Consider the following 17,262-nt stretch of genomic DNA (forward strand, 5'->3'; position numbering starts at 1 on the left):
CTTGTTGGCACTGATTTCAACTTGAACAACTGTGGGTTTAGTTATTTTGAAGTGACGGTAAATTTATACCGTGATACTAGCTGCACACTGGCTACTCCAACCAAATGCGATCATGCGATGTAAACGCCCATATAAATGCGTACTGAGAAAGGAAATTGCTACCTTCAAAAGATTCTGCTTTTGTTCCTTTGATACTGGTCTTGGTTACATAGCAACCTTTTGATCTCTTAGAAAAGCTATAAACTGTCACCATGGAGTACAATAATTATTCCCTCTATGTGATATAGCGGTTGGTGTACATCTGTCTATTTATGGCAATCACTTAGGGATGTTATTGCGCTGGGTCTGCTTTTGTATCGTTTTTTGGTCTTGGAAAAAGGTTTAAACGGTTACATGCTGTGAATATTAAAAAAAATCCACACATCCCAGGGAAGTAAAAATAAGTAAAAATAAATAAAATTGAAATATTGTAGTTGTACAACAGTGCACACACTCTTATGACTGAGGATATGCCCATGTCATATTCATAAATCTATTCAAACTCAGATTAAATAATAGGCACCACCCACCCACCACCATTCAAAGTGTCTCTGATTAACCCCAAATAATATCCAGACTTTGTTGTGGGTGTTTTCTCACTTTATTTTTCAATTTAGTAGTTTATTTATTTATTTATTTATCCATCCATCCATCTATCAATCACAAAAAGCTGACATTTGAACCATGATGTGTAAACTTTTCAGATGCACGGTACATGCGTAAAAGTAGATGTTCTCTGATTGGATAAAAAGTCTCAACAAAGTATGTCAGTGATTATTAGTGTCATTGGAGTGTTACATTTACATTGGGAATATGTCTTCTGTTTTTTTTTTCTCCAACTGTGGCTTTATCCATGATAATCCAACTCAATGGCATTGAAATGTCACTTAAGATTTAACCTGTATCAACTGTGATAGTCCGGTTGGTTAATGAATGGCGCAAATCATCTTTCATCCTTGATCCTTTATTCTTTTTTTTTTTTTGGTCTACTTTAGCCTTGACTCCTTTGCTTTCTCTTGTGCTTGTTGGCACATTTCTCTGCACACCCCCAGACTTTCACATCCAACGCAGTGTTGCCATCCAATCACGCAAGCTGCTGTTCATAAAAAAAAATAAAAAAGAATAACATCAGCTATTTTGTGTACCCCTCATGCTGGCAAACATTTTTAATTTTACCACAGCAGGTCTTCACGGGGGTGGAGGAGCATATTGTTTTGTTGTATTATGCTGAGGGATTTTTTTTTATGGGAATGTACTCGATTACTGTCACCGTATCACAATATCAAAAATAAGAATACAGTTTGGCTCCATCGCTCTTATATTCGAAACAACTGAGTTTCAATGCTAACTGAATTTCACCTCAGTCCTGGATCTGATCTGCAATTTGATTGGCTGAGCCATGATCATTTGAATCGAGGTTCAAGGTCTTTGGGTGCAGAGGCGCGGAACTAACAAATAGCTTGTAACAAATAGCAGAAACCAGAAACATATCTGACAAGATGCCCGCTCGGCTTAAAGCAACCAAATAAAGCCCACAATAGCTTCAGTTGTTCTGACTGAAGAACTGGAGGAGGATTTGCATAATGTTTGCAGGACTTTTGGCCATGGTCGAAACTGTCTGCAGTGTATTTCCAGGAAAGTGGAGTACAAAGGAGACCCAGCCATTTCCTTACTCAGGCGCTTGACACTGGTCGGGATGTTGCTTGGGTGTGAAGTAATATTTATAACCAGATGAGGAACTTTTAATTAAAATACAAAATACACATTTGTAACTTTTCCTGTTCTCAAGTTAGTATCAAGGATGCTGTAGGACAATATTGTAACCCTTGAGACTTGAACACAAGTGTTCTAAATATGATATTGACTATGTTCTCTGATTTTTACAGATCAGGATCACCCACAAGAACCAGGTTCCCATGTTGCTGGGTCCACCCCAGAAGACACCCTTCTTTTTTTTCAAGAAGCGCACCCGTAGTCGGGACTAAAATGCTAAAAAGGTTTACGCATCCAGAGTTGACTCACTATACAATAATGATTCAAAAAAAAAAGAGAGAGAAACACACACAGGCAGCTCTACAGGGTCTGAAACTCTCCGAGTGATCCCTCCAGTCAACTGCCAACACACACCAAACGCCTGCCAAACATGAAAACGGGAAGTGATGCAAGGATGACAACAGGAAGTTGCCTTACGCGTCCAGAACAAGTCTCATACATAATTGGTGTTGCTTGTACCAACGCCCGATTCAGAGAGGGTAAGAGGCTTCATCCATTATTGACCCCTTTTGTTCTGGGCTGTCTGGCAGCGGGTCGTCCAGAATGGGGACAAACACGTCAGGATTTTTGCATCCCTCTAAAAGTACCTTCAGAGCGACTTTGGCAACACGGGCTTCAAATTTGAAAGCTGATATTCGAGTGGTCCAATTACTGTACATCCCCTCAGGGACCAACAGCCAGATCACTGCAGGTTTTTATGTACCAAAGCTAAAACTGCAAGCCCCCCCCTTTCTAAATGCATCCCGCTATTTCGGGAAGGGTCTAATTTGCCGCCCGCGAAACATGAAGCCTGATTATGAACGGCGGCTTCCTGTTGCGTGTGTCCCGACTGTCAAAAGGTGAGGGAGAATGTCAAAATTATGTCAAATTGTACACGACGCATAGTATTTGTATATATCAGGAATGTAGTATTAGATCACATGTACTGTGCATACAAGTGTGTTTTAATATATCGCCGTCATTGCAAGCTCAGCACGTCATGTCAGTGGGTTGAGAGGTTTTCCCCTTAAATTGAATTCAAATCCTTTTTTTTTTTTTAATTCACCATTTCTGAATGATTTTAGGGTTTCGAAATGGGAGCAAATTATTTCTACTAAGAAAGTCATAAGTGAGACTTATGGGAAGTCGCCAATTTAACTACTGTTCGTGCAGACGCGCCGGTCAGCTGTTTGGAATTCAACACCTTATTTCCCATCGTAGGAATTATCATAAATCAAACTGTCGCCAAGCAACCTTTGAGTGTAATTTTAACGTTAAGGACAGTTGTACAAGTGTAGAAATGAGACCAAACAAATAAATCAAGTGGAACGGAAATGAATCGTGTTACAAATGCGCCTCATGCTAAATTTTTTTTAACATTCTTAATTTTCTCACAAGTAGGGCTGCTACCAACGATTATTTTAATAATTGATTCATCTGTTGATTTTCGGAAATTGATCAGAATCAGATTTCCAAAAAGATGTTTGTGGGAAAAAAAAAAAAAGTATATTATTTCAGAGACTGTTTTGAAACGCACAAATTAAATTGCTCCATAAACATCAGAACATTTTTATTTTTTTCTCATTAATCATTCGATCAAACTGATAACCGATGACTTGACAATGAATCGATTAGCTTTTGCTGTTCTCCACGCATATTTAAAAAGAAGTGAATGAGTTCAACTTTTGGGGGATCAGCATCTCAATCCACTGGTGTTTTTGCAAGACACTCAGCGTGAGACAAATTAAGATGTGCTACAGGGTGAGGCTTTGTCGGCTTTACCTCACTTGTTCCCTTTAAAAACACGCAGAGTTCACTTCAACTCATCAATGCTGTTTAAAAAAAAAAAAAACACTGAGACAGAATATAACATAGTGTTTCTTGTGAGTGTGTATGTGAAGCGGAAACGATTGCGTGTTTACAGTAACGTCATATTTACTGTTCAAGCAATGTCGTAAACCACTATAACCACATTGAATGTACATGTAGCACCTGTTTGTGACATTTCATGTGACATCATGTTATCACATGCCTGCTGTAACAACAATAGAGTGAGAGATACTCAAAAATGTCATCTTGCCTTGCTTCATTATTTTAAACCTAAATGATACAAAAGTCAATAAATAATGACAAATACATTAGCAGCAACTCGTAGCAAGTTACTCCGTTACTTTTACTTAAGCTATGTTCTGGTTCAATTATACTTGTCAGAGTAGTTTTAATGCAAAATACATTTTTACTTTTACTCTAATATTTTTAGTAATACGAAATACTACTTTTACTGTGGAATGTTGAGCAACATTCCGCTCACTATTTGTATTTATATATCTGCTGGTACGGTATTTATTTTAGCTTATGTGATTTATTTTATTTTGTCAGATTTGTGTTCCATGACTCAGTTTCACCATTCGAACATAACTTTGTTTCTATTTGACCATTCAAACTCCGTGGTCAAATGACACCACACCGACTCACGGTGACAAATGTGAAATTCTATATTTTTACCTTAGATTCGGCTCGTGCTCACCGGCGACCCAAGTGAGGTACTAGATAAAATAGGTGGATGTCAAGCACTGTTATGTATGTCTGGCTAAAATGTTGGCATTTCAGCCTGCAAGAAATTTGAGAAACATACAATAGGTTGTTTTTAGTCTGTGTTTGTACATTTGAATGCTTCTTGGAATGAAACCTGCAATCAGACACAACATGTGAATGCAAACAGAGTTTGTCCTACCCAATCAGACCCATTAGGACTAGAAAGCATTGTTTATTTTCAAAAGAAGCAGGAAAGAAAAAAAAATCAACATGGCACTAAATATAGATTTAAGTTGAAACTGTTTTTGAGTAACATATGTCAGCATTGCTGTTGGACATGTGGGAATCCACTTGTCAAGATTCAGTAGAATTAAATGATTAAAGGTCATTTTTGTAGCAGAATAGTTTTGTTATTTTATGCAAAAACAATATTGTTTTAAAAGATTATTGTTTGCCAATATTTGAATTTGCATATTTGTGGTTTATAGTTTTTGTCTAGTTGACATTCATTTCAAAAAATAAATTAGACGTTACCCACCAGTAATTGAATAGTTTTTTTCACTGAATACTTAAGTAATGATTTAGAACACTGCAAGAGGTCAATTTTCAGAAATCCTCAAAATTAAAAAAAAAAAAGAAATTAACACGTCTACTGAGATTTCTGATGTTGTAGTTTTTAGAAATATAGCCATTATCCACAATTGTGAATTGTCATGTGATTTGATAAAACGAGCACTCTGTTTTGCCCTCGGGTTAGTTTGGTTGAGGGTCAAGGGCAGAGCCTCCCCCAGCTCCACAAAATCAATAGTGCAGCTTGCTGTGTTAGCTGCTGGCATTCCCGTATTCAATATTTCACCAGCCTAAACCCATGAAAAATAAAGTCAAAAGTCAAAATAACAGTATTTTTATTTTAAGGTGAACTGATGCAGCTTTTACCAACATTGCTTATTTTAAATGTTTACCGTCTTGTGATTTAATCAAGCTATATTTCTGTACACCTTAAAAACTCTATGGTTTAATGTAAACTAGATTAGGGAGGTTAGGGTGCCTAAAATGCCAATCTTGGAGAATTAATTTCATGTTCACATACTTTTTACAGTCTGCATTGTTTATCTAGTATGTCCAATAAATAAAAATATGAAAAGATAGTGAAATTTGTGTGATAGTGGTTTAAGCAAAATATTCTAGTGTTGAGGCTTAGCCAAATTGACAAAGTATATGCATCTGTTAGGCATTGCTGATTATTTTTATTTTATTTTTTTCTGTAGCGCCATTAACAAGATTTTTTTCCTCCCCATGGGTCTATTTTCTCATGGACCTAATTAGCATGCTAATTTGAGCGAATGTGAAAGGCTGCAAGACAGAAACGATTCACAGTTTAAGCAAGACTAAGTTGTTCTGAATGCTTTTCTGTGTTTTGAGTGTCTTTTCAGAGTGTCACTCCAATGGAACAAAAAATGCTAGAAATAGTCCAAGAACATCACGGGAAAAAAATGTGGGGATCATAAACGGGGAAGCATGGCTTACACAACTGAGGGGAAAAGTGTGCCTTTGGCGAGGCTTCTTGAGCATGGCTACAAAGATAACAAGGCAGGAATTATCTGGCAAAGTACTATTAATAGCCATCATGTCAAATTTTGTCCCTCACTCCAAGAATATGTTGTGCCCAAAGGGGACACTTGAAGAAAAAAAAAAAGGGAGGGGCAGCCATTAGACAGATGTCTCCAAGTTTATACAAATGCAAATGTTTCACCTACTTTAAGCTCTCCAGTGTAACGAGTGTATCTCCTGATTTTGTTTATTTATTTATTTATTTATTTATTGAATGTATTTGTTTATTTATTTAAAAGGGTGTGGGAACGTCAATTAGAGATGCATGCTTTTAATTGGACTGCAATAGGCACAGATTTTAAATATAAAAAAAAAACCTATATACATATATGTCTTTTTTTGGGGGTGGATAAGAAGAGGAAAAAAGGCAAGATATTTGCAAAATTATATTTTACAGCAACTTCCTCTTCAGAAAGATAGAATCAATGGGCTTTTACAAAAAAAATAAGGGAAATGCTCTGATCTCCATATTTTGTGATGAAGAATTATAGAAATATAGTTTTTTATGAAACTGCCACAAGACACAAAAATTGATAAATATTTTCAGATCTTTTATTAATCTTATAAGTAACACAGAAATTATTATTTTGAGTGGGCAGTGATGATATCAGTGTTACATTGCTATCCAACAAAAAGCAATAAAAAGCATTAATCTCTGATGAAGAAACATTTTGTTCGATGCAAGCTTTTGATTGGACACCATAACTACATGAGTTTATTGCACGTAGCAGCGTGTACAGTGCATATTAGTGTATTTCCTGTGATGATGTAATGATATTACATATTTATTTATATGCATATGAAGAATGAATGTTCTGAATTGAGTGTCCTTGGGCTAAGTAAAGACCAAGACGAGCCCAAATTACAATAGGGAAACTTACGCTGGCGTCACACTGACCTACGCCAGCGCTAGTCAGCCTTTCGGGGGACAAGGAAGTCGTCCTGACCTCGCAGCAAAATGCACAGTCTGCGTATATACTGCGTTTATTTTAAGCCAGAGCAACACAATGCGCTCGCCCTCTGAATGCCTCCCAGTAAGCACCCACCACATCCAGGCTAGGAAAAAAAAGGTACGCAAGCGGCCCCGCGGGCTTCTGCTTGCAAACATGTCCTCTGCTATTTCACGCTTAGCGTGTGTACAATTGAATTTGACAGCTGCTATTTTTGGTCACAGTCTCACCTACACAAACACACATCATCATCTCGCCGAAAGACAAGACGATGACCTGAGGCATGACCGAACATGATGCCACTGTAACAGAAGATCCTGAATTTATCCACCTTTGACGCACAACTCCGAGAAATGGGCTATAGTGCATTTTGCCGATAATTAGAAGACCTTTAGTGCCAGAATATGGTATGACGTACGTATTTGGAAGCGACAATTGCCTTGAGCACAACAAGGTGATAGAAGTGAGGGTTGGGTCTTAAACCTCATATCCCCGTCTCGACATTTTAAACCCAGTCAGTAGCCCGCTGTTGTCATAACTCTGAAACGACCTACGAAAACGCAATATAGTCAACCCCGTTTCTTGTGGAGAGACGTTTGTGATTTGCCCTACAAGGCAGTCATTCACAACTGTTGGTCAGGACCCAGAACCGGCTCATGCAGCCATTTTGGTGTTTTTGGTTTACCCCTCACACACTCTTAACAGATTTAAACTTATTGAAAGACACTTAAATGTGTTGTTTTCTCAGCACCTGTTTTTGCTCGCAGTTCTTGAAATAACTTGCTTGTCTCTCCAATTTGAAGTTCCACAGAAAAACTGACACGAGACATTTTTTCTTAGTTAAACACCTCCTCTCTGAGCCGTAACCTTATCATGGAGGAGGGGTTTGCGTGTCTCACTCAGCTTTGTCCCTCGCTCCCTCTCGGTATACAGAACAGCAAGACAGAAAAAAAGGTGAGAAAATGGCGACTCTTGTCAGGCAGTGTGAAAGGAGTTTGTGTCATAATTTACTATTATTGACTCTGGCACAGTTCCATAATCTATGCATCGTGCAGATGCAGGGATTTGAAGGATTATTGCTTTCAAACCAGCTGTTGAGATCGTTTTTAAAGAAAGACGCTTTCATGGGATGCGAGGGGTGTTAGAGGGACGTGATTATGACAAATGTGTTTATTTTTCATGACCTCTAACCTTCCTGTGGCATGTCCCTTTCCTATACACAATTTTTTTGTTTAGACGCAAACACACATACACCCACATGCAAACATGTTTGGACAACTAACCTGCTTACATTCATGGTTGTATTATTAGTTGTAGTTGAAGATTGATTTTTTTTTGTAATTGATTTTGGGGAATTTTATTGAAATTATCTTGAATAAAAACAAAGTTGTGATGCTATAGTCAACTATATATTGCATTCAATTAGCACGGTTTGTTTACTAATGTAGCATCCCAAGACAAATGCAAGCAAATAAAGCAGAGTTCAAAGTACTGTATACGAAGTGCACTGTTCGTGAGTACATTTCCACTGACGCTTTTCCTTTAAGTCAACTTGGCCATCGACGGTTGAGGGGAGAAAAGTGAATGAAATTCAGCCATTCATAAAAATAGGTCGCTGCCGCGCTCCGATTGGTCGAACGTGCATTTGTGCATAATTCATGAGCTACCGCGCTCCCATTGGCTGCATTGGCAAATAGACACATCCCTCCAACCAATCAGTGTGGCTCCCCGCGTTGCGCTCAAGCCCCAGGGAAAAGCAAGTAGAACGATGAACGGAGATCTCAGTTAAGTTTTGCGAGTGGAGACGGTCACATCAATTGGAGCGTGCGGCTATACCGCGTTCGTCTTTCTTTTGTGGACATATACACAGCATTGCTTTGCTAAAGAGGAAACGCACTAACACAGTCGAGGTAAGTAAGCTTAGTGTCTGCTTTGCTGTGCAGCAGAGATTTTTTTTTTTTGTGTGTGTGCAACGGCCAAATGTTTGAAGCGAGCGAGCGCAACGCCATTTTACATTTACTTTACTTTTCATGCGTCACAAGTAAATGAATTAGCATTTTAGAATAAAAGCATGCGCGTGATGTGTTCTTTGCATTATTATGACTCATCGGTGGAGAGGCGGATTGTTTGTGATTTTTTTTTTTTTTTATGAATGAGGGTGCCAATGGTTCCCCTCCTCCTTTGCGTTTCCTCACGGATCGCGTATCAAGTTTCACTTCATTGAGAAAAACAAGGTGCTGAAGGGTGGGGGTGAATGGGGGAAGGGCGGGAGGGGAGTAAAAAAAAGGGGGGGGGTGATGACACCCCCACACCTACTAGTACACCGACGCTCAAAAGTTAACAAAAGTTTTGTTCTGCTGACGTGTTGTTGCACAATCTGAACTAAGAATCCACCTCTGCGTTCAGTGACCACTTGTTTTTCATTCTCGGCCATGTTGTGTTCAGCGAATTTTTTTGTTTTCATTTAATATAATTTGCTCCTGCTGCAACATTTGACAAAAAAAAATCTTTTCGTTATAGTATTTAAAATTATTATATAAGATACACCGTTTCAGGTAACACTCAGTGTCAGGGCTTTTTAAAGTGTCAAATGTTCACTTTGTGTGACGTAACGTGGCGCCACACATACACACTCATGTTCTTCTAAGTGCTATCTGCTCAGAGTCTGCAGTAATTGCCTTCAGCTATGCTTTATTCGTCATCCATTAACGAGAGATAGCGCAGTGAGTCATATCTTTCAGTCCACAGAGAAATGTGAGAATGGAGGCCACTGCTGGCTGCTGCTCATTGTTGTACAAATACAACTTTTTATGTTTCCTCACCGTGTCAAATTCATAAGAGTGATGGTGATGTTTAGCTCAATGGCTGCCTTCCATGATTCATCATGTTTTACTCAAGATGATGCAAGCCAATCTGAGTCAATAACTCCATCTTATATAACTGCATTATGAGTGTTTACGTTGTGCGACCTCCTCGCCTTGCACGGCTCACATGTCAAAAAGTCCCTTGTTTGTCCCAACAAATGTGGAGGACGTACATGATGTTCAAGTGGCACTTTTTTTTTTTTTTGTCTTCCAGTGATTTGTAAAGCACCATCCCACAAACTCCCCCTCCCCTCAGGAAACCCAAAACTCAACATGGATGGCTTCTACGACCAACAGGTTCCGTTCATGGTCCCGCCCAATGTAAGTGGCACACGTCACAAACATCATTCGTGGGACGACCCACTGTCCATCGATTGACTGGCAGATCCACCCGATGTCATCGGACCGCTGTTAAATTGCGCTTCCTGCATGTTCTCTCCATCATAGTCTCACGTCGAGGAACGCAGCAGAATCTTCAGTGACAGAAAGAGGAAGTTTGTGGACACTGAGCTTGCCCAGGACACAGAAGGTGTGTGTGACCTCAGTTCGAATAAAGCCTACAATCAATGAAGAGAATGCTAATATTATCTTTGTCATTGATGGACAGAACTGTTCCAAGATCTCAGTCAGCTTCAGGATATCTGGATCGCAGAAGGTGAGGTCCACAATTTGCTTTGCAATATATGAAACCTTGTTCGGGCGTTTCATTTTTGGCTAAATGCTGAGTCGGAGTTTTGAGGTGGAAATTTAACTAGTTTTACGTTTTGGTGTTTTGCAACAAGGGGAAGGTGGCCAAAGTCCCGTACGCGACAACCTGCTGACTGAGACAGTTTTTTTTTTTTTTTTGGTTAATAGGTGGCGAGTGGTTATGTTTTGAGTTTTCCTAACTCGTCTGTGTTTATTTCAGTCATGTTTTAACTTTTTGCCCTTCTTTCTCCCCACAGCTCAGGTGCCGGATGACGAGCAGTTTGTCCCCGACTTCCAGTCGGATAGCTGTGAGTACTTTTTCATATGCTTGTTGCTTTGAGGCTACCTAAACAACCTAATTGGAATGTTTTAAGCATTACTAAGCTGCTACAAAGTGGAGCATGGAGATGTTCTCCTTTTACAGTCTTTGCCTCAAACTGACCTGTAGTCTGGGTCACGTGTTGTTTTTTTGTTTTTTTAAAATGTCTTAATCCCGTCAAGGACAAACGTCATCCTTTGTCCTCAGAAGTCCGCTTTGGGTTTGTGAGCGCTCTCTTGTCTGCCTCTCCCTCTCAACCATTTCGAGTTTAATCAGCCGATTGGCATGGGGCATCACATGAGCCGAGCTCCTAATCTGATTTCACACTTTCCCGCACTCGGGCCTCGCTGCCGGAGCGGACCAGATTCCAGCAGATAGGGCGGTCTTTTACCGCCGCCACTCTCCTTTCCCCCCCAAAAAAGTGTGTGCCCGTGTGTGTGCTCATGCACCTCTGTCGTAAAAGTTATCCTGCCTGTTGCGGCAATTTTAGATAGTGTGCCGCTTAGCAGCATTGATGCTGGAGCTGGAATCAGAAGTGCAGTGTGGGAATTATTCAGAGCTGTGTTCGTAAAGATAGTTCATAGTGTTGCTTCCCTGTGAGTGAGAGATGAGTTGCTGATGATGGCTGCAGTTGCCAGGCTGCAGGCACATTCTCTCTCGCTCTATTCAAGGCCAGATTGCATGATTGGCGATTACAATGAGCCTGCACTTTATGTATAAGAAATGCAAAAGCTCTCAACCCTGTTGATCCCCCCTAGATTATGGACAAAGGACTTGAACCATCTCCGAAGAGAAGCAGAGAATCAAAGCACCAGTTTGTGGAGGAGTCCTTATACTAGTCTAGTTCAAGTCTTCTCGGGAGAATGGCAATCTGGTTTCCTTCCTTGTTTGTGTGCCGGCGGTGGAATGACAGATGTTGCGATAAATCGGTTCATACGGAATGTAATTGGGGCATAAAAAAAGGTAGTGGCACCAATTGTTTTGCACCATTTGAGTGCAAAGGAAAATCTTTTCCCCCACCGTTTGGCTCCAGAGTGCACACACAAGGGAGCACACGCTCGTTGTTTGCTCGGCATAGTCCATCAACGCCCTCGTCATCGGACGCCCTCTCCTCTCCTCCCCGGGATCTAGTTTCTTCCCAGCCATTATGCGGCGCCCTGGTAACTGCAGCCGGTATGCGGAGGGCTGCTTCCCTAGTCTAATGGTTACAGCAGGAGTCAGGCTAGCAAATCATTCCCAGCCATTAGATTGCAGCCGCACTGATTCATGGCTATTGGGATTGGCCCCGTCCTAATGGGAATCAGACGTGATGTTTGATGGCTTATATGTGTCTAGTGCAGTTTAAATCACCCCAGCTACACAAACAGTGGGGGCATAAATGGAGGATAAATAACTGCTAAGTGGCTCTGGACAGATGAGGCAATACATATACGCATTGTCCACATGATGTGCTAAATATGATTAAGATAACCGTTGCGCTTGTGCCGATGGCTTCAATTACGTAGGTGGTGTCTGGATTTCATCTGATGTGCTCGGTTTTGTCGTCTCTCTCTCTCGCTCTTTCTGGCCAGTGATGTTTCATGGACCGCCACCGACAAAGATCAAACGTGAGCTGACTCCCTCCAAAGAGCTGTCCCCCTGCCACCAGGACAGGAGTCCCATGCCCTACGGAGAGAAGTGCCTTTACAGCTACAGGTACAAAATAACCCAAGATACCTTGGGAGGAATAATGAGAATTCCTCTCTGACTCTTTTGACCTTTTTTGGCATGCAGTGCCTGCGACAGGAAGTCAACTCCTGGCTTCAAACCATTAACCCCTCCCTCCACGCCGGTGTCTCCATGTGGGTCCACTAGCACCGTAGGAGCAACCCCCATCAATGAGCCTACACCTCCCCCTCATACCAATGTAGCCAGTCTGAACCCCGGACCGCGGCAGGTGCAGCCCCTCACGCAGAGCGCGGGCCCACGAAACCAGCCGCCACTTTCGGTCCACAGCCCGCCATTCGCCGTGCCGTGTGCGCTAATCGGCCAGGATGCCAATAACTTCACGCAAGAGCACAGGTAAGCAGCTCCACCACAGTGCCTGCAGTCTGTTGAATGATCCTCAGTCCTCACGTTTGTCCTTCCATCTCAAGGTTCCAAAGGCAGATGTCAGAGCCATCCCTACCTTTCCCCCCATCAGAGAGTCAAGGGCGACCCCACTTCCTGCCCCAGCTGGCCAATAACAACGGTCGGCCACATGAGGGCCGGCCACTGTACCATCGGCAAATGTCGGAACCCCTGGTGGCCGTACCCCCACACCCTTTCAAACAAGAACTCATCGACCCGAGATACACCGAGCAGGGCGTACCCAGCGCGGGTCCGCCGGCTCCCCCGCGCCAGGCTGCGTTCCACCCGATGGCCATCAAGCAGGAGCCCCGTGATTTTTGCTTCGATTCCGGTGAGTGATCCTTCATAATTTGCCTTCTGAGACCGGCTGTCCACAGTTAGCTCAGGGTTAGGAATGTGCCCGGCTGTGTTTGTTCAGACTCCTGACACATGAATGCAAGTTTTAGCGTGTAATGGCGGCATGGGTGCACAGGTATTCCCTTTCACACTCGCACTTTCCCCAGTTTAATCTGATCGTTCCTCCGACAGTAAAGTAAAAGTAGGTCTTTCGGCTCAGCCTAAGCCTCTAAGGGCAAGAAGTAAATGGGTCATCCAGCCAGGTGGCAAGAAACTCACTGAGCTTACCTGGAATAGATCGAGGCCAGAGTCCTCAGAGGATTTTGCGGTCTGCGAGGTATAACGAGTTGATCAGAAAAGTCTTCACCTTCTGATGTTTGGGGAAACCTGCGAGCCTCGATGAAAGACAGTCACTGTTTAGTCACATGGTATAAATCAAACAAGCGCCTGACTGTTGTCCTTCCAACACCCACACAGACCAGCTGTTATGCTCCGCGGTATTAACATCCTCTTTTCCTGAAACGCTTGAACTTTGGGGGAGGGAAAAACTCCCAACAACGTCACACACTCTTATTTTTCTGAACAGTGGATGACCGGGTGGCCTGGCAGTGATGTAATGACAAATCCTCTTAGCTTCTTATGGCCTTTAGAACCTACGTCACATATCGAGTCGAGGATGCGCATACATGTTGGCAGGGAGCATACTACGAAAAGCAGATGATCTGACTTCCTGGGGAGTCTCGCCTCATTCACGGTTGATCTCTGTCAATCTTATCAGTTGATGGGACACAGAATAATAAACAATCGCGCGGCGGTTGGTATGCAGAGACGAGCGGAAGCCAGACCCCGAAGCTCCCAGGGGGGACGGCCGCTTGTAACTTGATTATCATTGCGATTTAACACAGCAGCCACAGCTCTAATCCAGTTTTAAAGGCTCGGTGGGCGTGCGAGGGCTCGAGTGGGTTGCGCGGTGCTACTCGGATCTAGGTTTTAGTCCGCTCTGAGATATGCGTGCGTAGGCGGGCGGCAGTTGAAGTCGCAGCTTAACGTGAGCGGTAGCAGCCGCCGATTGCTGATATTTAGCAACATGAAGCCAATCACGCAAATCAAAAGTTGCTATTTAAAGATGTGTATCTTTTATATGTGAAGTCCTAATATACCCATCAGCTGTGAGGTGGATTTTGATGTGGCGCACATTTGAGATGACACCAAAGGCTGGGATGGCTCTGGTCTAAAATTATGTGCCCACTGTCTTTGTTTTGCAGAGGTGCCCAACTGTCACTCATCTTTCGGGACAGCGGGCAGCTACTACCAAAATAACCACGAAAGTAAGTCATTGTTTTCTTTCTCTCTCTCGCTATCTCTCGTGAGTTAGAAGTGTTTCGTCCGTGAGGTATTTGCGTCCCATGAGCCGGGTGGGGATTATTGAGGCGAACAGGGATCAGCACGCGTGAATGAGTAGAGGTCAGCGGCATTTTAAGTGGGCGGTCAGGGGGAAGTGGGATGGTTCATGCTAGCTATGCACTCTGTTTGCTAGTCACAACATAACTAATACGAAACTTTTTCGACTTCAGGCTTCGCCTTCGACAGAGATCCTCAACTCTACTTTGACGATACCTGTGTCGTTCCTGAAAGATTAGAAGGTGAGAGTCTTTTTTGGGGGAAGACGTGATTTATCTTTCGACATTTTCGGAATTTTTCAACTCTTCCATGAAGTGCAATGAATAGCGAGTCGACTTCACACTTGCCATCTGGCAGGAATGTCTCACCACACTGCGACCACAGTAAAGCGCAGAACTGACCAGCTCGCTTTATTGTCCCCACTCTGAATTTGATCCCTTCTCTTCTCCCACGCGCAGGTAAAGTGAAGCAGGAGCCCTCCATCTATCGAGACGGACCCCCGTACCAGCGCCGTGGCTCCCTGCAACTCTGGCAGTTCCTCGTCACTTTGCTAGACGACCCGGCCAACGGACACTTTATCGCCTGGACAGGTCGGGGGATGGAATTCAAGCTCATTGAGCCAGAGGAGGTAAATGCGGCTGATTTTCCACGAATACACATGACAGTGCAGATGAGTTTGAAACCAATGAATCTTCCGCATAAGGTTGCTCGCCGCTGGGGCATCCAGAAGAACAGACCGGCCATGAACTACGACAAGCTGAGTCGCTCTTTGCGTTACTACTACGAGAAGGGCATCATGCAGAAGGTAAAGGCACGTTACCTTTTTCTTTCTTTCCATGCTTTACATTTGTCCACGATTTGGATATGTGTTAAAAGGTATCTTTTTAAAACGTCAGAGTCTAACGTTTCCTCCTGAATTGTGCCGCTCAGGTGGCTGGTGAACGGTACGTGTACAAGTTTGTGTGTGACCCCGAGGCCCTCTTCTCCATGGCCTTCCCTGACAACCAGAGGCCTAACCTGAAAGCCGACCTGGACAGCATGCCGGGCCTTGACGACGACACCGTGCCCCTCACCCACTACGAGGAGAACACTCCCTACCTACTGGACAGCGGAGATCATTGTGCTGCTGGCTTGCCCTTCCCCGACGGTTGCAGCTACTGAAACGTCAGACAAAAATGCAAAAACACTCCCCAAGTCTCTTAATGCTTTTCAAATTCAGAGGTGCCACCTGCAAAATGGCTTGCAGAGACCGGCGTGGATGTCCGCACTCGCTGACTCATGGAACAAAATTGATCTGCCGCTAACAGTGGACAAAGGGTAAAATGTGACAAAAGTGGAAAGGGTTGTGAGAGGAATGAACTTAAACTCTAGCGCCCTCCTTTGCATTGGAAAGTGCAAGGCCACAAGACGTCAAACATTACGCAAAGGACTGTCTGTATTGACAAGAGTAGAGTTTGTGAGTTTTATTTTGTGACACTCTAATTTTCTTAAACAATCAAGAGAAATCTAAAATTTAACAACGCAGCACTGTTTTAGAGTTGCCGATTAGAAGTTTGTTGCGCCGTTGTTATGCTTCTGCACCCCAGTTAAAACGTGAGCAAAAGGGCTGTCAATTGCATAAATTGTTCAACAAGCCTATTTTGAACTAACAATCATTTTTGTAGATATGACTTTTTTTATTGCCTCTTTTGGGATCTTTAAAAATGGAGCATTACAAGCTAGACTGTTGGGCTGCTCTCTTGTCTAAATGTTGTGTTCTTTAATTGTCCTACCCTTGTAAGAGATTGTTTCTGCTACCGCCCTCGTTGGAGACTGCAAACCTTGCTACAAATCTGTGCTGGATTGTTCAATTTTAGAGCAAATCAGCACTTGTCTATTTCAAAAGGGATGCATATGCAAGTACACAATTCTCCCACAGAGACCATTCTTTTTATATAAATTGTCAAGATGTCCTTTTTTTTTTGGCTCTCTCAGCTTTGGTCAGCCAGCTCCTGATGTGCAGGCGGGTTTGGTGGAAGAATTGCGGTTTGCATGCGGAGAATAAAAAAAAAAATCAGACACCTTCTCCATAAGACAATAAATGTGACTTTGCATGGTATAATCAGCCAAGACTGCATCCACCAACATATCACTTTAGTGTCTATGGATGAACATTTATATGTTTCTGTATTTTATTTAGAATGAGGGCAACATTAAAACTTATACAAAGTATATATTTTTGCTATAAGCCTGCTATCATTTTTTTTTTTAATGTATCCGCTGTATATTTCTGGCAATGGCAATTTTTTTTTTTGTAAAGAAACAATAAAATCTCACAAAGACTCTCACGACAGGCTGATCCGTAGGACCAGATGTTAACAATAGGCGTGTAAAAGGCCAGAGTTCCGGTAAAGGCAACATTATGGGATGTGCAGGGACAGACCAGACTTGTATAGGCTTCTGTTGCCCCCTCTCACATTGTGTTCCTTATACAGCTGAGTTTGTTATGTGTACTGGGTCAAATAAACACTCTATGCTTCACTGCTGGCTGTGCTGGTGTCTTTCTTTATGATCTTACCTCCCGCCCCCTCTTGCCTTTATTTCTGGAAGCTTGACCTGGCTGTTATGAGTCACATGCTTTTCTTTCAGATCCATTGTCTATGTCAATGAGCCAAATTGA

General features: G+C 42.5%; 2 protein-coding genes across 5 annotated transcripts in view; both read left to right on the forward strand.

Annotated features, from left to right (window-relative positions):
* Positions 1-5,192, forward strand: part of dgkg (diacylglycerol kinase, gamma) — a 46,231-nt gene extending 41,039 nt beyond the window's left edge. For 2 of the 3 annotated variants that reach the window (XM_088383280.1, XM_088383279.1), the window contains exon 26: positions 1,926-5,192. In XM_088383280.1, coding sequence (XP_088239406.1) covers positions 1,926-2,024 — 99 coding nt within the window. In that variant the 3' untranslated portion in view covers positions 2,025-5,192. The remainder of the gene's footprint in view (positions 1-1,925) is intronic. The other variant, XM_088383281.1, reaches the window with a different exon arrangement.
* A 3,456-nt stretch (positions 5,193-8,648) lies between these two features.
* Positions 8,649-17,123, forward strand: etv5a (ETS variant transcription factor 5a). Of its 2 annotated transcripts, none has more exons than XM_088383444.1 (13): positions 8,649-8,797; positions 9,966-10,072; positions 10,199-10,280; positions 10,359-10,406; positions 10,696-10,746; positions 12,329-12,452; positions 12,531-12,818; positions 12,893-13,197; positions 14,468-14,530; positions 14,777-14,845; positions 15,062-15,231; positions 15,307-15,414; positions 15,534-17,123. In XM_088383444.1, the coding sequence occupies exons 2-13, from the start codon at positions 10,025-10,027 to the stop codon at positions 15,762-15,764; spliced, it is 1,587 nt and encodes a 528-aa protein (XP_088239570.1). In that variant the 5' UTR covers positions 8,649-8,797; positions 9,966-10,024; the 3' UTR covers positions 15,765-17,123. The 2 variants fall into 2 exon arrangements, with proteins under 2 accessions (XP_088239570.1, XP_088239571.1); XM_088383445.1 differs by having other exon boundaries at positions 15,307-15,408.
* Positions 17,124-17,262: the final 139 nt, after the last annotated feature.

The sequence above is a fragment of the Syngnathus floridae genome, chromosome 8, assembly GCF_059516105.1.
Source record: "Syngnathus floridae isolate MCC-2025c chromosome 8, RoL_Sflo_1.0, whole genome shotgun sequence".
Lineage (NCBI taxonomy): Eukaryota > Metazoa > Chordata > Actinopteri > Syngnathiformes > Syngnathidae > Syngnathus > Syngnathus floridae.

What these genes read in the sequence shown, in the direction of transcription:
- etv5a (XM_088383444.1), top strand. Translation starts at nt 10,025, where the DNA reads ATGGATGGCTTCTACGACCAACAGGTTCCGTTCATGGTCCCGCCCAAT. An exon ending in GCTTGCCCAGGACACAGAAG is followed by an intron (nt 10,281 to 10,358) that starts GTGTGTGTGACC and finishes ATTGATGGACAG; the next exon opens with AACTGTTCCAAGATCTCAGT. An exon ending in TGATTTTTGCTTCGATTCCG is followed by an intron (nt 13,198 to 14,467) that starts GTGAGTGATCCT and finishes TTTGTTTTGCAG; the next exon opens with AGGTGCCCAACTGTCACTCA.